The sequence below is a fragment of the Harpia harpyja genome, chromosome 8, assembly GCF_026419915.1.
Source record: "Harpia harpyja isolate bHarHar1 chromosome 8, bHarHar1 primary haplotype, whole genome shotgun sequence".
In the NCBI taxonomy this organism is placed as follows: domain Eukaryota; kingdom Metazoa; phylum Chordata; class Aves; order Accipitriformes; family Accipitridae; genus Harpia; species Harpia harpyja.
Window position 1 is genome coordinate 1,661,306 of NC_068947.1, and position 21,435 is coordinate 1,682,740.

The following is a 21,435-nucleotide window of genomic DNA, read 5'->3' on the forward strand; positions in this document are numbered from 1 at the left end:
CAGGAATCATCGTGGATCTTTCATTGCTACTGGGTTTTCCAGTAGTCAAGATTGATAGAAAAATATTTTTTATCTGGGGATTGTAGGAGACCGAGTCCATGGCTTCCATATGCCGACTTGGTTCTGAGCATTGTTGACTTCCAGAGTGGACAGATGCAATCCAGTCAACTTAGAAATAACCTCATCTCTGGAGAGGAAAATGTAAGATTCAGGCTGGTTCAAGAGACAGCAGCTGACCTGCAAAGAAAGGGAAAGTGTACAAGTAAATCATCGTGGTGCCTCCAGACTCTGACCTGACCTTCAGCACTCCCAATAGACTCATTCCACACTATTTGCAAGATGACTTATTTCTAAAAAGCCATATGACCACATTTGCACAATAGGAATTCAGATCAGTGTAATGCATTATGCAAGCTCTGATACAAACCTGCGCGCAGATGCAAGGCAGGTCTTAAATGTGATGCAGTTCCATTTTGGGTATGCATCCACATAGACTGTAGCAGTGTAAACATTAATGTGCACCTATGCTACATACCTGCAGCTGAAAAGCCGTTTGAACGAATCTGGATCGCTAGTGCAAAGTCCTCCAACGTTGTTCATCATCCTGACAGGCAAGCTCTCTCCGGGACTCCCTCCTTCGGGAGACTGGGAGGGCCACAGATATTGATGCCCTCTGGCTAAAATGCAGGACTCCTCTCTATCATTGCTTTCCCACTGTAACAACTTTAATAATAATAATTAAACTAGATGAATTATGTGCCTTTGCCTCCTACCCGTGTTGAGCAAGAAGAGAACCAAAGATCAATATTAATTAGATTATGTAGTAGACTCATTTAATTCTCTAAAATGCTCAGAATACTACAGAGAAGAGCACAATGGAAATGCCTCGGAAGATTAGATTAGATAGGTGCGATACCCGGCTGTCACTGGGATTAATAGAGTTTTTAAAGTTGGGATGGTTAGAGGAATCTGAAATGAGTCCGTGGCTTGCATTTTTGCTGAGCAATTATTCAAACAGCGATTGAGAGCTTTGCCAAAGTTTCCGATCTGTGACTCCTATTTCCTGACTTCCCAGCGCTCATCTTTGCCAACTACAGAAACAAAAGCTTCAGGAGATCGCAGGGCTGGGGCAGCGCTCGCGGTTAACGTTAGACTGTCTGGGTGGGAGGATGGCCAGCTTTCAGGTGGGACTTTGAGGCCGTGAAGCTAGAGGGAGCTAATGAATGAGAGAAAATGGTTTTATCTGTGGTGCGGTATTGACTATTTGTCCTCGTTCTCCTGCTTTGTCAAGCAGAGGTGTGTAGGGTGCCTTGTGGGAAAGTAAGCTGTTGTGACACTTCTAGTTGATTATAAACCATTTCCTTGAGACCGTGCTCCTCAGGTCACCTCCAGGGCACCCCGGGGTTCTCTGGGACTTACGACAGCTCCAGGACGTCCTGGATTGTTGGTTGTCAAAGTATAGGGATGGGGCGACCAGCTGGAGACTGCCCAGCCCCGGCTTCACCGCTGCGGGGAACGGCTGCTGCCCGCTCTAGTCTGACATTGATGCTCAAGCCAGAGTACAGCAGAGCATGAACCTAGAGCTGGAAAGCAACGCCAGAGCCCGTGGTAGGAGTGTAGGCTTTGTCCTTATGTCCCCAGCAGTAAATCTATCGGGGTCTTGGAATATTTCCAGGCATGAGAATGCTTGTGCTACCAAACTGCTCAAATGTTCCCCGGCACAGCTTTGGGCTGCGCCAGCTGATACCTCCCAAACAAGTCCCAAGCGCTGCTTGGGTGTTAGCGTGGCCAGGAACCATTCAAAATACGCCGGCTGCATGCAGCCGCTTGGTTTTGGAGGTAAAGGCTATTTAATGCTATGGACATGAGCCGTTCTGTAGTAGTTGGGACCAGTGCTAGAGAATGAGCCGGGCATGTTTAATTCAGCAGAGTTCAATTCATTAGCTCTAGTCCACCAAGGAGCAAGAAAAATAACAACAAAAAAGCTTTTGTTTAGCACTTGATCTGGGTATGTTTTGTGAGAAGCTTTCTTGCTTCTCTAACGAATTAAAGTTATTTTGACTCCTTCTCTGTGGCTTAATTCCTGCTGAGTCACTTTAGGTATTTCAAAGCCACCCTGTCCAATCTAACTGCCTTCTTAAAATCATTTTCTTCTAAAACCTGTCCATGTTTTGGATCTCTTGGCTTTGATGATAATATATTTTCTCCTTTATTTCTTCCCAATTTCAATACTCTTCCATATCTTCCCACTTCACTGCTTTCTCACTCTTTCTAACCCTCCCCACCCTTAATTTCAGCTGTACCCGCAGACTGATCCGTACGTAATTTGCTTTCGTTTCCTCTTACGCTCCTTGTTTTTCCCAATTTCTTGTAATATTTTCTTCTAATTATTGTATTGCTTCCTGTAGCGCATTCCCTGTCATTCCGCTTCACTCCTTTTATAATGCCACCTTTTCACCTTGTTCCATCATTTCTTTCTATACTGTTACTTTCCTTCATTAATACAATTCTTTGACACTAGAAAAGTTCCCTCCCTTGCAAAAATATTCCTCACACATCCCTCTAATAAAACAATGTTCTCATCCTTGTTTCTTATGCTTTAGCCAGGTCCAGCTCTAAACAGCAGTACTAAAGGAACTTTAATAACATGGTGGTATAGCAAAGTCCAAACTGTGGCCCTGCTGTGGTATCTGAACACTACGTATTTAGGTAAGTCTAACACATACTCTGGTTAATGCTGATCTGCAGGCGTCCTTTTGATTTGGCCGTCAGCCTCCCTGCATTCCCTTTGATTTCAGTGTGACACCATATGGATGGACCTTTAGGTCTATGCACAGTCCCAGTACAGCTCCAGGGAGAACGTGGGGACCAGGAGGCACAGCTTGTAGGAGTAGGACCTTCAGTCACGAATTTCTCAAGCTGTAAACACGAAGCTTCATGCAAATGTATGAAATCTCAAATAACTTCTAATCACAGCAATATCAGGGCACATCAGGACGTATTTAATTGTAACATAGATACACTGCTTTATACCAGGAATATTTGAAAATATGTGTCTTTTTTCCTTTTCCCGTGAAATACATTTGAAAGTAGTACGTGCTTCTCAAGGCTGGGGAATTCGGGACTATTTCCATTACAATAGCTTTTAGAGAAAGTTGTCAGGTCTGAGAAATAAAGCAAACCTGTCAAGTTTCCCTGGTCATTAGGAGCCAAATTGCTCCTGCCCACTTCATCCACAAAAGCTGGCTGATACAAAGTCTTGCGGCACTGGAAGATTGATATTCTCTTTAATTTATTCGGAACAAATACTGTCCATGCGGGATAGAGCCTGTACAGCGCGAACAAAGAACACGCTACCTTTAAGGGGCCATGTCTGACTTGGAAGACATATGGCAATGCTTCCTGAAGTCAGAAATAAAATGTAATACTTGTAATATGGCATGTAATACTTTCTGTACTCCACCAAATTACCAGGGAGACAGATTGTGCTTTTCTGAGTATACTGACAAATGTCCCTTCTCATTATGGTTTTGCCCTTTTTATATTACCATATCATTATTCTTTTTCTTTTGTACTCCAGTGCGCAATTTACATGACTACATTCTTCAGCAATTCTAGAATGTTGTTTTATTTTCAGGATTGCTTAGAAAATGGTCAGATATTTATTATTCTTTCGATAATACGAATTCATCAGTAAAAATATATACCTCGAGGGGAGCCACCCATTGCATTTAGCCAAGCCACCCAACCATTCCAAAGGTAATAAAATGGCATTTATAACCAGGAGTAAACTGTGACATTTCTTTCTAATGAGATTTCAGGGCTGAGTCTTGTTGGCAGCCATTTTACATTTGTGATGCTAATAATGAGTGGGAACCTGATGTTAATAATTAGTAGCTGTTTTCCTTTATAATCTTTTTCTAATAATTTTAGCACAGAAGCACACTTCCCTCGGGTTCCTTGTTGTTTCAAGTGGGGCATTTGTGTCGCGGTAGCATAAATGCAGCCTTAGCCTAGCACAGTAGCTGAACAAACAAACAGCCTCCTCGAGCTCGTGCCTAAAAAAAGAAAATGAGAAGGCCTACATCATACCACCTATGTGTATTTATTTTCATGAAGGAACAGAAAACTGTTCTTTTGAGATGGCAGCTTCCCCCACACCTCCAACCGGGTGGCTAACACTCCCGAAAAGCCCTCTGCGTCTGCAGGGATGCATCCACCGCCCCTCTGCCGCCGGCTTGCACCTTCCCCATGGAAGCATGGCTCTTTCCTCATGGAAGCATGGCTCTTTCCCCATGGCAGCATCGCTCTTTCCCCATGGCATCACTGCTTTTTCCCCATGGCATCACCGCTCTTTCCCTATGGCAGCATTACTCTTTCCCCCATGGCAGCACCATTCTTTCTGCACAGCAGCATCACTCTTTCCCCATGGCATCGCCGCTCTTTCCCCCATGGCAGCATTGCTTTTTCCCCATGGCAGCATCGCTCTTTCCCCACGGTGTCATCGCATCGCAGTGAAGCTGCACCAGGAGCCTCAGCTGGGAGCAACCATGGGATGCAGAAAGACAAGAGCGCATCACATGCCAGGGATTCCTGTTCTTTTCAGCAACAAAATGAACCAGCCACTTGACTCCCTATGGAAGGAAATGAGAAATGGATACAATTTGGTGCAGAGAAGAGCTATGATCAGAGGAAAGATAATTCCCCTCACTGCAAGAAAGGCTGGGAGAAATTCTTTGGCAGGCATCAATGCAGGAGGACATGTCAGACGGTCGGCGTGGTCCCTCCCGATCTTCAAAATCTATTGAGCCTTTGCACGTCCCCCAAACCTGGGGAAGGAGGAGGTCTCAGCAGGCAATTACTTGAGTCCACTGTTTAAGAGAGGCAGTGGGACTCAAATCGTGCATGGAGCGGTTTCTTCCTTTATTTTAAATGAAGAAACCTAATTAAAATGATAGGAATTTCCTGGGGAAATTCTCAGCCTGTTCATTTTTTAAGAGCCTTTGTGTTACAAAAGGTGTTTGAAGTCCTTGAATTTTTACCCTTTAGCCACCTTTAATCTAATTTCTAATCTCTTAATAGCCTTAATTGAGTTCTGAGTACTTTAAATTATTCAACATCTTTGGGGGATTATGATTTCTATTTCTGATTATACAAAAACAATATCAATTGCACCCCCCCCCCCCCCATATTTATGTCAAATTAAACCATCGGGGATGGAAGGCATATACTTTAAGGGCAAGATATTTGCTTTTGAAATACTATTTTAAAAGCCTCGTGCTTTCAGGCAGGTTGAAGGAGATGAGTGGCGAGAAATGAGGAAACAGCAAGATCTCAGCGCAGGCCCCAAATCAATCGAGCGTCATTGTCTTTTTTGGCCTCTTCGCCGTATGGGTACGTGGTGCCAGGGACAACCGGTCGGTACGGTGTGCCCCTCTGAATTGGCTTGGGTCTCCAACTCCATCTAAGCCCCTTTGCTCCTCTGAACTTTCCACTTCTCCTTGGACGATGCCTGCCCTGGCAGGGACAGCAATCCTTGCATGGACGAGGCATCCGCCCAGACACCGCTCCGAAGGGAAAAAGACTCCGGGGAACAGAGCCCTGCCAGGCAAGGAAGGAACCCAGCGTCTTTACTCAAGGAGAGCAGCAACTCGCTTTACATGTTGTCCCAAGCTGTGGAATAAAATAGTCTCTAGTAACGTGGGTACAGCATCCGAAGCAGACATTTTTAGCATGAGCTAATACTGATGGAAGAGCTCGATTCTTATCAAATAAAGCCTCCCTTGTAAAAATCAGGAATTTATTTCGTATCAAAACACAAGCAAAATAAAAAACCCCAAATACTTGAAGAATGTATTAGCTTTTTCACTTTGTTTGTTGTGGTTTTTAATGCAACTGGGTTTATTAGACCTCAGCTTTAGTTACTGTTAGTTTACCTGCACTTGTTTTCATCTTCCTTCCTCTCGAAGAATCTGCTTTAATATCCAGCACCAGAAACAACATCTTTTGAGAGCGAAATTCCTTTCCCTAACTTCAGGGCAAGATTTCAACTTGTCACTGCTGAGCATCTTGTATGTTTTCTAGCAACCCTAGCAGAAAGCCCATGAAGTTTTCTGGGGAACCCACAGTTATGCTTGTACCCATCCCTGGTACCCACTGTAGAGTCTGGCTTCATATACATAAAACAAATGCCCACTCAATGTACCAGTGTTAGAAATTGGATCTAATTCTGCCACCATTATTCAGGCTGACCAGTGCTCTCCTTCGGGAGTCGTCCTATTGATTCAATAGGCACAAAAAGCATATTATTAGACATAGTTGAACTATTTACTGGTATTCTTTACAACTGGTACAGCTGTAGCAGCTACGATTGCCAGTCGAACTCTAGGGAGTTTTGGTTTTGACAATGTACCGTGACAGAAAGGCAACGTCTTCTGTCAGCTTGCAGGCTGAGGGGCTGATCCAGGAGGGGTGTGTGCCCAAACTTACCTGCTGGGGCTGTCCATCCATGTCCATGGATGTTCGGAGAATGGATATTTAAGCAGATCTACAGTCTATACTCCTGGTTCAGGCTTGTACTTCAGCTGTAAACTCATTCCTGTTCTTTTTATTTTTCTTTCAACGTTGAATTTTACTGTGTACTTGCTTTTACATTTACTGCCTAATAAATTGAGACTTTCCTAACGAGGACATGTATATTTAGATGCATTTTTTTAAACACGGTAATTTTTAATGTGCTATATGGACCAGAGTAATTATAAAAGATGAGTTAGGACATAATTCTGCAGTTCAGCATCTCTGCAGAAGCCTGTCCCATATGCTTTACATAAAAGGCCTGACTCATGCAGGTGTGACGGCAAGGTGAGGGCCACTAAACTGAAAGATGAAAACAGCCAAAAGACTTTGGTTAAGGCATTTTGGCTGAGACACTTTAGTTAAAGAAGGTCAGCATGAAAAGTCATTCAGCCCTCCTTTTGACTTCTTACCCTAGAAAGAGAGAACAATAATAAAATCGGGCAGCAATAAATTTAGAGCAAATTAAAAAAAAATACTTTTATGTAGCACATGTCCTGACTATAGAATTCATTGCTGTAATAGGTCATGAAGTTAAATACCATGGCTGGATAATTTTATCATCACTCATAATGAGCCAAATCCTCCCCACCACGGCCAAGCCAACACTCTTCAGTGAGACTGAAACAAGAACCGAGTAAAAAAGAACAGTGGGATTTCCCCCCGTATTTATGAGACGGCTATGCTCTATAAGAAGAACAATAAAGGTAATGAGATCCCATGCTCAACACATCATCTGTTTACTGAAGTGGGGGAGTAAGCTCCCTTTTACCGTTCCATAATTTGCTAGAAGCACTATAAAGGGGCTTTAAAAGTAATAGATACTGACCACTGGGACGGTACTGGGTCACGGACGCTTTACTGAAAAGCTCGCTTTAGCTACAAATTACCCTGGCAAGCTATAGGGATCCCAGGGCATGCCCTAATTATGAACTACAGGACGTCATATGTCCGTACTGGGAACTTACTTCCCCTCTCCTCACCCATGAGGAACTTTTCAGCACAATGAGAATTACACAATGGTGTTATAAATTATATGCCGAGTTTCAGTCTGATCTTGGGTATTTACTTCTAAACCTTTCAAACTACTGGTTTCTAATTGAAATTATGACACGCTCTTTCAACAACAATAACCCAGTACCTAAGGATCCTGCATACCTTTCAAACCTTTCATAAGGAAAAAAGTCAGCCTTAATTCGCAAGCGAGGTTTATGGCTTCTGTGGCTTTAGGTAGCACAACCTCTTTAGAAGCGGACTGCCTCGTCAGTGTGCTGGCAGGAGCGTGACATGGGAGACACACGTCTAGAGCCAAACTGGAGGGAAGTTACGGTGCGTAAGCCCCAGTTTTCAGTAAAAAGAAGGTTCTTCTCAAGGATAAATACGACTCTTAAAGTGAGGGTCGAGTCTAACTAACGCTGCTAGGGAGACTCTTCCCGGGTCTCCGAGGAGAGGTGTTACCGACCCTACGAGAGCCATTCCGGCCCACGTACCGAAACGGGATTGCTTCTCTTGCTGCCCATGCCACGCGAAGGGGATGCCTTCGCCGCTGCCGCTCTGAGGCTGAGGGAATCCTCTTTTTTCCTGGCGTACGGACACGAAATGTCAGCGTCAGCAGCCGGCGTTCGGCAGCCGACACCATCAGAGGGAACATCTCGATGGCCGTCGCCTCAGCCTTGGCAGGGGACGCAGGGCGAAGGCAAAGGCAGGCAAAGCTGGCCAACTCGCTGGCAGGAAAAAAACCCTCTTTAGCGGCATTTATCCTCTGACTGGGGCTCGGGGGGGGGACACACGGGGACCCCCACCTCCTGGGAAGGGTGCCCGCACAGCACCCACGGCCCTCCTCGGAGGAACCGCTCTGCGCTCCGCAGGGAATCCTACAAAGGGACACTGGGGCACGGGGAGGGGGGGCTGTGGGAATTGCCCCCCCCCCCCGGGGGGAACCTCCAGGACGATGGAGCCTGGGGGACGGGGACACACGGACGACACGCAGCGAGGAGAATTCGAGCAGCCCCAGCCCGCGGGACGGTGGATTTTCAGCACCTGCAGCCCCCCCCCCCCCCCCCCCCGCTCCCCGGTTCTGCGCCCTCGGGGCGCGGGCGGGCAGGCAAAGACAAACGAGGTGCGGCTCCCCATCGGAGCTGCCGTTGTACGGTGGGGAGGTGAAAAAAAACAACGATAAAAAAGAAAAAAAAATTAAAAAAAAGATTTACCTTTCCCACCCACGCAGCGATGCTTTTTTCCAAGGGAAAAAAAAAAAACCAAAAACCCAAAAAACCAAACAAAACCCCAAACGGTGCCGCTGGCTGCGCTCCCCCCCGCCCCCGGCGGCGGCAGCAGGTGCTCGGCGCTGCCGCCCCCCCCCGCCCCTCCAACCGCGGCAGCTCCCGACTCATCCCGGCCCCCCCCCCCGCCCCCCGGTGTCCCTTCCCATTTCACTCGGAGATATTTTCGGGTGGCGGGCGCCGCCTCGTCATTTCCGCCAGGAGAAAAAAAAAAAAAAAAAAAAGAAAAAAAAAGGCACCGGCGGCGGGGAGAACGGCGGGAGCCGGCGGGCAGAGGCGAGCCGCGACCCCCCCCCCACCCCCCCCCCCCTCCCCGCGTCTCCCCTCAGCTTCGCCCGCTCGCTGCCCGGGGACCGGCCCTCTCCGCGGGGGCGGGAGGCGTCGGAGCCGCCTCCTCCTCCTCCTCCCCCCCCCTTCCTCCCTCCTCCCTCCTCCTCCTCCTCCTCGCCTGAGCCGGCAACATGAACTGAAAATCCCCGGAGAGGCACAGAGGCGGCGGAGCGGAGCGGGGAGCGGCGGCAAGCCGGGGATTTAGCGGCTTCTCTCTTCCCGCCGCCGCCGCCGCCAGACGCGCTCCGCGCCGCCCCTCACAGCTTCGCCCGGAGACCGGCGGCCGCCCGAGCCCCCCCCCCCCCCCCCCCCCCCGGCTTTGAGCCCCCCTCATGGCCCTCATCATGGAGCCCGTCAGTAAGTGGTCGCCGAGCCAAGTCGTCGACTGGATGAAAGGTGAGGAGCGGCCCCCCCCCCCCCCAGCAAATCCATCCCCTCAGGTGCGGAGGGCTCCGCGGTTCCCCCCCCCCCCCCCAAGACGTTTTGGCTGAGGGGTGGGAGGTGGGAGGGAGGCCGGGGGGGCTGGGGCGGGGGCGGCTGGAGACCCCCGGTGGCCCATAAAGCCGGGGGGGGGGGGGGTCCGCTCCCCCCCCCCCCGGTCCCGCTGCCTCCGGCCGGGCCGAAGGCACCCACGCGTGGGGGGGGGGGGGCCGTCCCCCTCCGCAGGGCCGGCGGTTAGAGATCCGTGATTTACATCGGCCCGGTGAGAGCCGGGGGGGGGGACACACACACACACACAGGGGGGTGACCGAGGTGCCCGGGGGCCGCTGCTCCGCTCCCTCACCTGTCCGCCCCGAAATAAAGTCTGCCGAGGATAAAATTGTGGACTTTTCTGGGAACGGTTTTCCGTTATTCCGCGCGCACCGGCAGGGCTTTCGCACTGTAATTTTTTTGGGGGGAAAAAAAAAAAAAAAAAGGTCTTTTTGTGGCGCGGTTTGGATTGGGTGGGTTGGTGTTTTTTTTTTTTTTTTGTTGTTATTACCTTTAAGTTAGGCTGCAGCTGTGTTTGGAATAAATCACCATCTAGTATTATATATCTTTTTGTGAAGATAGGATGACCGGATGGGTACAACTTTTGAACAACTGCTACATTGTGGGAGTTCTTTATAACATGCTGTGTGCTACTAATGTGACAGTTTCATCATCCTTAAAATTTCAGGCATATAGCATATGTTTTCAGTTATTCGATCCTGGCATTTATAGCTGTCGAGTTATAATTATATTCGGTAACATACATAGTTTTGCTGTTTCTGAAGTGTTCTCAATCCATAGAATAATAACAACAACAACAAACAAATAAGGTGATACTTTCTATCCTAAGAAATTAGTAAATATTAGTGAAAAACTTGAAGGAGCTACAGATGGTCAGTATCAAAAGCAAACCCTTTTCAACTTAGGAATGTTTTATTACAGCTATTTAGCTTCCAACATTTTTACTTCTGGAAAACAAAAAAAAAAAAAAAAAAAAAAGGTTGTGTAGGAGTTTTTTCAAATCAACATCTGAGATACCTCCCCCATATTTTGAGAATGCGGAAAAAATAATGAATTTGCAGATAGTGCATTTTTAGAACTTCAAAAATTTAATGCATCAAATACTTTTCATGAATGACAGGTGAAGTACATTGCATACTCTGCTTTTGTATTGCATCAATATAAAATCAGTTCTTTAAAAACAACAGGCTGACTAAATGATAACGTTAAAAATTGTGAGGCTGGATAAAGGCTTGTGGTTAGAAACCTGTGACTAACACACAGAGCTGTAGATCTGTTTTTAAAAATGATTATGTGAACTTCACAAAAAAAGCAGTCATTGCAATCGTGCCTACTTTTTGGATTATGAAGCTTGCTTTTTAGTGTTTAACCTGTTTATTTTGGTGCCAGCGCTCAACTGTTTCTCTGGAGTACTTTCATTTTTACTGAGCAAACACAGATACGTTGCTTCAAGCTTTCATTTCTTCATTTTGTATTCTGAATTGCAGATGAACCTTCATTTAGAGTGAGGTGCAAAGAGAGAAAGCACCTGCCTTTGACTAGCACTGTTAGAGGAAAACCACCTAGATGGCCGCTATAGTTGCAGAAGTTGAGCCTGGAAATGAGTGTGACCAGCAGCCGTGGGCAGGTCTGGTCCTGTCTGACGGATCACACCTTGCCGAGTTTGGAGGAAGGACGGTAGTGGACCGGGGCAAGCCGTCTTGGCTGCAACAACTTCGTTTTCCTCACTTAGCATTTTTAGTGTCGCAAACGTTGTTCCTGAAATCCGGGTGGCAAAATGTTCTGCTGCCGCTTTAAATGCGTTGCCTCCAACAAATTACGTTTCTGAAAGTCTCAAAAATAGCTTATTTGTGTTTTAAGAGGTACCCAAGGCAGCTCAATGAGGAAGATGTGAACGTGTCATGAGAACTTTGGGGTGAGTGCATTAGTGGTCATTGCATTAGTGGCAGCCAGGTCTGGTTTGCATAAATGACATTAAACTTCAAGATGCGAGAATATTTTGCTGACTTACAGGGGTTATTTTACAGAATTATGAATGTCCAACTCTGTTTTAACCTCTTCCTTGAAGTAGTAAGTGCCCTGCTATGTAATATGCCTGCTCAGGGCACCTCTGTAAAGAGCATTCTTCAAAATAGATTTCAATGTTCAAAGCAAAATCTTTCCTGAAAAAGGAAAATCCTACTGTTTAACATTGTTTACAGTTATCTGAAAGTAAGGGGAAATGAAACACTTTAGATTTTATTGCTCTCAGTGTTTTTGTGATGGTCTTGCTGGTATGACCTGAACGTTTGCAATAAAAGGCCCCGTCTGGAATTCTTTATTTAGGCAAAAGAGCCATTCCCTCAGTGGCGGTTTGTTCAGGGCAGCGATAAAGCATTGGGCCTCATATTAAAAGATGTGAGAAATGAAGACAGGGAAAGTATTCCTGCTGAAAAGTGTCAGATGAAAGTGCTGAGCTCTGGGCTGGATGGCTGCACAGGGAGCAGGCTCAAGCCCGTGGGTATTCATGGAATAAATACAGTCTCTCCGATGCCTTCTCATTTTTTAATTCCTTGACATACACGGTTGCTATATGGATTCTTTAATAGCCTATGGACTCTAACGCTGCTGCACCTGGAACTGGTTACGCAAATAAGCGACTACCTAAATGCTGACCCGTGAAAATGTGCGCGATAAGAAGTTGCGGACCAAAGCGCCAGTTAAAACTTTGCAAGTGAAAAGGACAAAACGAGCGGAGCCTGTGTCAGCATTTGAGTTTTTGTGTGGTTTAGAATGAACCCACCGACAGAAGATAAACTGTCACAGAGCTGGAAAAAGAGCAGATGGATTAGCTCATCTCTCCCACAGGATGGCATATTGTATGTGGAGGATAGAATGAATATTTAAATTGATTCAAACTGTGTATTATTTTGCTTTTCATATAGTTAGTACTAATTTTAAAGGCCCTGCATGGATCAGTGAGCTGAAACTGTGTCAATCACCTCCTCTGCCTCCCCTTCGGAGGACATGTGTGGATTCCGCTGCCGCATTGCAAGCCTTTAACACGTTGCATAGGCGAGCGCCGTCGAACGTCATGGCTTTCACTGACTCGGGAGGGGAACGTGTCAGATGTGTTTCAGATTTCTGAGGTGCTGAGAAAACTCAAAGACAGGCAATTACTTTCCAAACATCAGGATGTTTTTAACCGAGTCTTGTAATTTAACTTCTTTTGTCTGGGGTTATTTGTAATGGCTGTAGTTTGATAAGGACTTGCTGCTTTTAACAATGTTCTAGTTTTCATTCAGTACCAATCTCTCAATGACAGAATCTGCTCAAAAAGGCAATCCACCTGGAAAAATCGATATCACTTTATCTAACAAAGCTTAAATATTTATTTTTTGTTTGCTGAATGACAGCTCGCAGAGCTTATACTAAGCTCATACAGCTTAAACTGTTGTAATGGTAGTCATACTCAAGAAGCTGACATCTGAGGCATGGAGTTGCTCTAAAGGCCTCTAAAGCTAAGGAATGGGGGCTTTTTACCTCTATAAAGTCCACCCTACGAGCGTTTAGAAGGATGTAAATATTTAGAAGGACTGGGGGAAGAGAAGGAGAAACATGAACATGCTAGCAAAGCGAAAACAGAGTGCAAAAGTTCCCCGTTGGGATAATTGAATATTACATGGATTTAAGAACTGAGTTTCTGTCTGCTCTTTGCGTACAAAAGTTCCTGTCCATTTTCAGTCATGTGTGTGTTCGCACGGAGTCGTCATGGGCTGCCGACAACCGTGTTCCGCTTGGCGTAACGGGAATTGCGTGTTACTCGTCAAGAAAATGCAAGAGTTTGTGGGAATGCTCTGAAATGAAAGGCTCTAATACTTAATGATTTAAAAAAAAAATGTTGCCATGGGGATCCTCTTGCTCCTGTGCCTGCATGTGCAGAGCCCTCGGACGTCTGTGGTGACACCCGGGTCCTGCCGCAGTTCCTGAACCATTAGGGAGCGACAGGGGAGCTCATCAGTGAAGGCACTGAGTTAAAGGTGCTTTCTTACACTACTTCCCTTCATGTTGCTTTTAGTAGGGCCCTTAACAGATGTGACTGTTAAAAATAGTACGGAAAAGGCTGAGTTGTCTCAGGGAAACAAAAGCTGGATATTTAAGAGTATGAAAAATGCTTGGATTCTGAAACTTTAGTTCCTTGTGAAGCTAGCGTAGATGACTGATGAGCTGCAGATCAGTCATCGACTTGAATAGTCATTGCTAAGTGCCATATGTGGAATAGATCAGGTGTTCTACAATTTGTCAGCATTAAAACTTCTTTTTTTCCTCCCAAGAAAAGCAAACTGAAATTTTGCAGTATTGGAGGGTACATGTAGCGCTCCATTAGTTGAAGTGATGCTATTAAATGGAGTTACGATTTCTACTGTAATGCCTAGCAAGAAAAGCTGTGGAAAAGCTGTAGAAAAATATGAAATAGTGCCACAGTTGGAACTCAATTTCGATGAACTCCTGAACTTTTAAATTTATAGATAGTTACTCCATTTGTAAGAAAGCACTAAGAATTTCAGTAAGACAAGTTGAGGGTCTTTTTGGAGAGGGGAGTTTGTACGAAGACAGATAGTCAAGAGTCAAACTGTGCTTTCCCAAACTTTAGTTTTAAGGACTCTGGCTTTAAAACTGTAGTGAAGGCAGCACTGGAAGATCTCTCTCTTTGGCTTGTTTATTCTTCCTGTGGATCTCTCGCTTTTTGCTTGCCCTTCTGACACCAGGAGTTTCAGCAGTATCGATGGCCACCACATCAGTCACAGTGATGGGTTTTAGAGCATCTTGGTTTGTGATTAGAAAACCTCTCCTGCCATTGTTTTATCAGCAGAAAATGAAACTGCAGTTGCAACTGGGATGTGTCAAAGCCTAACAGCCCCGGTGTTGCCATAGCAAAGGCAATGTTACATAAGCAGCCACTCTGCAAATAGTTCATGCGGCCAAATTTTAAGTATAACTTGAGAATTCATTTCTAAATTAATGATCTTTTCGGGAGGGAGCTTTCCTAGATGAGGTGATTTCGCTTGCTACCAAAATGAATGTGCTAGTTGTGGAGCTCTTTTAACGCTGCCCATTTACACCTTTATTTTGTTTGAACATATTGTTCTGTTTCCGAAACATCTGTTAGTTTAAATATGGCCTCACAATATGTTTTCTCAAGTGGTTTTTTCCAACAGTTCAGCGAAGCTCTATGTTCTGATCTTATTCCGATTTATTTGCACACTGCAGTATTGAACCAAGAAATTTACAGATGCCTTTTCTGGTTCATGGGTGTCAAGAATTTTGCAAGGCAGCGATATAAACCAGATCGCTTTTCAGATGAGAGTTTTGAAATAGATATACAGATGTATTTTTAGAATCTTTGCAAGTAGTTGTCTTTTAGCGCTCTGGCAATAATAAACCAGGCAGTTTTATCTCCTAAAAACCAAATTGGCAAATGGTCTAGCCTTTCTGTCTGACCCTCAGACACGTAGATAACCGTTTAATCTCGGTAAAGTTACTGTAGCATTTGACTGTAGCGTATTTCTCAGAGTCCAGTAGTAATATTTGTAACTGATTTCCAGAGGAATAGGGAAAAGCTGTTTCCTGAGAGAATTCTTTGTATGTAGGCTTGCATTCAAAGGTATGCAACCAGGAGAAAGAGAAAGCTCGTTCCTCAGGCTTCCTTGCTATGTAGATGCTGGTTTGTTGTTTGGTTGGGTTTTTTTTTCAAGAAGTTACCATTTCCTCATCAAGTCATAGGGTAACTGTATCAATGATCACCTGTAGCAAAAGCACTTGCCTTTAGCAGGATAACTTAGCCTTACATTTCTAGATCCAAATAAAACAAAACTCTGCTGCTATCACGCTTACTGCTTAAATAATTTACTTAATGAAACCTTTAGACCTTCAGTTTAGAAGGTGAATAGTTATCAAGACAAATGCTGTAAGATAAGGGTTCCCAAATACCTTACTAAAAAAATTCCAATTCTGGAAGGGCTGTGTCGTGAAACTATGAAATGCCACGTTTTCTTCATTTGTCTCTTCCAGCTTTTCAAACGCATCCACTTTTCCAAAAAGGTGAAGTAAGGAGCTGGAGATGAGTTGTATTTTTCAAGAAGAAAAATTTTGGCGGCCCAATATTAGGCCCATGTTGGAGTCAAAACGCAGAGGAAAGCAACTGCCACGTGAACCTACGTGCAGCACTGTGCAGGGAGCTTAATTTCTTCTTGTGGGACAGTTGGACCTTGCAGGACATTTGCTCTTAAATTTAAAACAGCTGACTGTCCAAGAGCAAGCATCTGCTGCTCCTTGTAATGCTCCTTTCCTGCAATTGAAGGGTGAGGGGCTGGAAAACACAGGTCCGTTGGTCTGCTGCACCCAAGATCTGGAACGCTACAGGAGGATCCCCTCATATACACGTTTTGCCCTCACAGTGTGTGGGGCTTAGCAGATGGCTGGTAGATGAAATGAATTTTTCCTTGAGGTTTCGAGTGCAGGCATTTCTCTTATGCAAAGGGACTTCAGTATATCAAGTCATTTTAAAGCACTGGAGGCTTGAAAATCTAGCCCTTTTTGTTCTGCTTATCTGCCAAATAATATTATCTTTGAGAAAATAGCTGTGAGTGTGATCTTGTAGGGTGCTTGGCAGTTTATCCTTTCCAGTTCAGCCTTTAAGTAGAAATTTAGGGCGCTTGGTACCTCAGATGAAGTGCCTAGAACAGTAATTTCAAAGTGTTTGGCCTTACATGATTAACATCTGCTACAGTACCATATGGTGGGAATTTCCAAGTAAACTGTTAATTAATATATGAGTGTACCAGAGTAAGCCGTAATTAAACTATATTCAGCTGAAGTGTATTATTTTAATATAGTGGGACGCAAAGTGCTGTACTTTTGTATTATACCTTTTCTGTTGTGTGAAGAAGAGGGTAAAAAGTTGATGAGAAATAATCGAGCCTTTAAATTAAAGGTTCAAGTAGCTTTTTTTTAATAAATGGTTTAAGCCGTGCATCAGCATCAAACATCCATTGATTTAGGTGGAACAGGGTCTTTGTTTGGTAATGCTGAATTTTGGACTGTGAATGCTGTGGAGACTCCTCTGCTAGGCTTTTACTGGTGTCCGCTGTTGGGTGGTCAGTGGTTGTCCAGCAAGCAGATAAGCCATTGTCACATAACTTCAGATACCGCTGATGGGGCCGTGCCTGTGCCGCTTGGTCTAGTACCACCGATGGAACGAAATCTTCTGAGCGAGCTGGCCAAAATGGTCTGGAGGAGTGTTGGGGTGGGAGCTAAGGATGTGCACGAGTGGGCGTAACGCCGGGACCTCCTCCTTGGCCCTCTTGTATTTGGAAGGGTGAATATGCCCATGGATACTGCTGAGCAGCTGGCTGGGTCACCTCTGAAGGGCTCTTGCCTCCCACAGAGGATGATTGTCAGCCATGTAGAAGTTTATAATATTACTGTTTTTGTTGAAGTGTAGCATTTATTTTTGGTTTGGCCAGATCCACCAGTCGCCAATAGCTACAGCTATAAATGACCTATTTTAAAATAGATACTTCTTCCCCGGCCTCCCTTCCTTCTGTCTTTCCTTTCTCTCCCGATAATCGTCACGTCAATAAGGAGGTGAAGAAAACCTTCCTCTGCGTAATGAGGCCAGATAAATACAGGTGGGACATGCCAGTGTTGTCTGAAAATTCACTAGATGGCATTCTTCCCTCTGAGTCAACACTGAAACCCTTCATGGGAATAACAAGAGACCTTAGTGTTTCTACTGAGATGTCAACCTGAAATCTTGACCAGGTGTAGTTACTGAAGGATCGCTGGCGTTCTTCATAATAGTGGGAGAGTTAACTCTAGCACCCTGATTAAATTCCATGTTAATAATTAAAATATTTGTAACTGGATTCCCCCTCATTGATATCCATTACTGACATGTGCCTGCCTTACTTTCTTTACTTGCTTTGTAGTTCTGTTGGTTGCTTTCACACAGTTAATATTTTGATTTGCAAGGTGCAGTGCCCTTCTTGTCCTTGTTTTGTTTCAGATTTTCAAGAAATATTGGTGGAGGGACCTGTTGAATGCAAAGTAGAAGTTGCTTTCTGAAAAAATAGCTTACGTTGTGTACAGTCAACTATTGTGAATCTACACTTGTACCTCTTTGTGTACACCTTTTAAATACCAAACAAATAACAATTTTCTTCCTTACTAGTCTGATTGAAGCGTGACTGAAGTATGGGGTGAAATATCCCAAAAGTACCTTCTTGAGTGTTTGGCATTGGTTGACTTCTGGCTGGCTTGTTTATTGTTGCTTCGTTGTCATGGACAGAACCGTGTGCCCTTCGTCTCCGTTTCTCTTCAGAGGTCAAGCATGGCTCTTTTTGATAGGCTTTAATTTATTACAGCTAATATGAAAAGAAATACAAATCTGTTAGTGTGTTTTTATTTTTGTAGTCTGCTTCTACTCGTTTCTAAAACTTTCTGTAAGTGGACGGTGATGAAGGAGTCATTAGTGCCTTTCAGAGAGGTGTTTATTGCCCTTTTCAAATATCGTGGTCTTCAAATATTTTCAGATAAAACTAACTGCATGTTAGTTTAACCTAGACCGTGGAGGCTTATTGCTTCTTAAATTTCTCTTTGTGTTACTTAGTAAAGTCTTGAGTGTTGTGCCCCACAAGTCCTCTTGAAAATACCTGTGATCGGTAATTTCACTGTTGGGTACTGGACTTCAAAATCAGGTGTAGTTTTCATTACTTTAGCCGTTATTTCATTGTATGTTTTAAACCATATGGCTCTTAGCCGTTTAATGCAGTCTGTGGTCAAAAGCCTATTTCTGGAGGCCTGATAATTGAGTCCAAGAGGACAGTGCAGTGTGAATAGTTTGTCATGCTCTGCGTGTGGATTTGAGAGAGAGACGTTCAGCATGGAAGCGTAATCATTGCACATAAGAAATTTCCATATAAGTGTCAATCTGAATGTTTGAAGGAGGGAGGACAGTTTATCATTAGAAAAATAAGAAAGTGAGGTATATGACAGGACTCCCTGAGAGCAAATAAACTCATTTTTTAAAAGGACTGGATATTTCATAGCCTTCAAAGGATTGTTTTAAATGTCTGCTTTAGCAAATAACATTACTGGCATAACATTTGAATGCCTGCATGAGTTATGATGAAGCTACCCTTAGCAACTATAAAAAGTAAAATGGTGCATATGCAGTCATGAAGCTTCTGTATTCCTAACATTAGCATGTTTCATTGTGTGGTTTGGTTTGGTTTTTTTTTTTTTTTTTCTTTTAAATGAAGGATTTGGTGTTCCTGGTAACTACCTTGGCTTGAACAAGACAGCTGAAGAGTTGTGGCAAAGCTGATGAAGGAGCGCTAGCCATCTCCCTGATGAAAAAGTCAGTATTTGAAAATGGTCTTACCAGCCTGCCAACCCAAGGTCTTGGGAAAAACAAAACACTTGGTGCAAGACAAAAAAAAATCACTTTTCTATGAAAATATACCCCATGTACTATGTAGTATTCGCTAGTTGAATAAAAGGTGAAATTTGTTGCGGCAGGCTAAAGGTAATTTCTTTTCAGTTACTAAAAGTTTACAAAGTTAGTTTACAAGGAGCTCACTGATTCTTTGCTTGTGCTGTCTTGGTTGATAAACCCCTTTTCTGTTACTCTTTTGGACATCATCTAGTTTCTCTCTTCCATCCTAACCGCTGTCCCTCAGCTCACTATAAGCCACACTGAACTATTCAATTATGAACTGGAGGTAACTAAAGCTAATGAGAGATGAACGAGTAAACCTGAACAGACTGGACAATTAGTGACTGCCTCTGGTGGTGTTATCAGATCACAGGGTTTTATCCCTGTTCCTGCGACCGTTGCTTTCTGAAGCAGGGTGCAGTGCTGTGCTGGAGGTGGCTGCCTGGGCGGCCGAATGCTGGGGCTTGTGGGACGGGGGCTTGAGGCTGCAGGATACCGGGTCCTGCACGTTCTTCACCGCCCCAGAGCTGCGCAAATTCCTGCTTGGAGGAGCGAGTGCTCTGTGTAACAGAATAACTGAAAATGTAACTTTGATACCTGACGTGTTCCTTCAAAAAAACCCAAACGTTAACGAAAGATTTGTTTTCTAGTTGAAGGTAGAGCTGAATAGCAACTTTGCTGCCCAGTCCCTTGTAAAAAAAAAAAAAAAATTAAAAGACCCTTACTTTAGAAATTGTTTGTTTTTCAGTTGATAATGTATTGCAGGCTGTGTTGAGAATCCAAAGGAAAAATGAACATGTTCATAACCCTTCAATTGCATATGTATGAAATTAATTCAACTAACAGGCAGAATTAAATAACATCTAGGAATTGTAAATCGTCTTGTCATTTCATTAGATTTCCTCACTTTGTATCTGTTCAGTAATGTGGTCTACTTCTCACAAGGTAATTGACTTGTATTTATCTTAAGAATTAAAACTGTAAATCTTAAGCCTGTACCCTCTCGTTTAATGCTCTCAAATACTGTCAGGCATTTCCTGCAGAATACTGTTTTGATAAATCTTACTAAATCAAAATTCACCTCAAGAAAGAATTAAAATGAGACCTCTGAAGGAAAAGATTGATGTGTGTTGGGATGTAGTTTCAATCGATGATAAAATTGTTTCTAAAATTACAAATTTATCTAATTTACTTTTCATAAAATCTTGGAAAGTGTTATGGCAGCTTACAAAGTTGTAGCTCAAAGTTTTTGAGTTCAAAGCATCTCGGTAATGTCAAATGTTATGACTGTACTCCTTAGAAAGAAAATGGCTTCCAGATTACAGAAATTTAAAAATGAGCAAATAGATGGAAATAGCTTTTTAGAGGCATGATTAGGTATTTAAATCTCAACAGGTCATGTGTTTTTGTTTACTGCTTACTATTTTCTGTCACAGTGGAACAGCACAAAATGATAAATTGTAAATGGTTTAATGGTAAAAATCAGCCATCAGTGTTGAGAAAAATAAATCCGTGTAGCTCCTCTAGAAGAATGCACCCTTCTTGCATGTAATCGAGCACCATAAGAACAATTGACTTGAATGAACTTTTGATGAGTTCTTAAATGTGCTCCTTTTAAAGTTATTATCGTATGACAGATGGGGAGTAAACTAGCTAGGAGTTCAGAGAGGTCAGATAAGGCCAGCTATAAAGAGTTGTCTGCCTGTTGGTTTTTTTTGTTTTTGTTTTTTTTAACCTTTTTTCCCCCTTCCCTTAATGACTTTTTGCTGTGGCATATGTGACTATTTAAGTTTGGTCTGTGTGCTCTAATTCAATTGCTCTGTTTAGTCAGATGAATATTTTTTTTGTTTTGAATTTTAGCTTTTGTTTTTAGCATTAAATGTGCATATTTAATTAGAATATGTTATTAAAGATTAGATTCTCACAATGGGATGTGTGCCAGCTCTTGAAATGAAGTCATGGTTGTCAGGAGATAGTAAATAATAAGCTTAGTAAGGTTTAAAAGATGTGTCTTGCAAAACATTAGCCCCTGTAATGAGTGCAAAGTGGCAACAGCACATAAATATCAATTATTTTTCTCCAGTGGATCTGTTTGAATATGTTTCTTAATTTGAATTAAATTTTCTTTTGCCAGTTTAATGAAACAAGCAAGAAGGGATGTTTGTCTTTTGAGAAACCACAGTTTCCCATCCCAGAACAATGACTTGTTTTGAACTGAAGGGGAACAATTCGACATTCATACAGTATCTTGTAATCTCTGTTCCCAAAGCCACATTGAAA

At 43.7% G+C, this 21,435-nt stretch overlaps 1 protein-coding gene across 7 annotated transcripts in view; it reads left to right on the forward strand.

Moving 5' to 3' along the window:
• Positions 1 to 9,487: 9,487 nt before the first annotated feature.
• CNKSR2 (connector enhancer of kinase suppressor of Ras 2) overlaps positions 9,488 to 21,435 on the forward strand; it is a 216,179-nt gene continuing 204,231 nt past the window's right edge. For all 7 annotated transcript variants that reach the window (XM_052793909.1, XM_052793910.1, XM_052793911.1 and 4 more), the window contains exon 1: positions 9,488 to 9,581. In XM_052793909.1, coding sequence (XP_052649869.1) covers positions 9,518 to 9,581 — 64 coding nt within the window. In that variant the 5' untranslated portion in view covers positions 9,488 to 9,517. The remainder of the gene's footprint in view (positions 9,582 to 21,435) is intronic.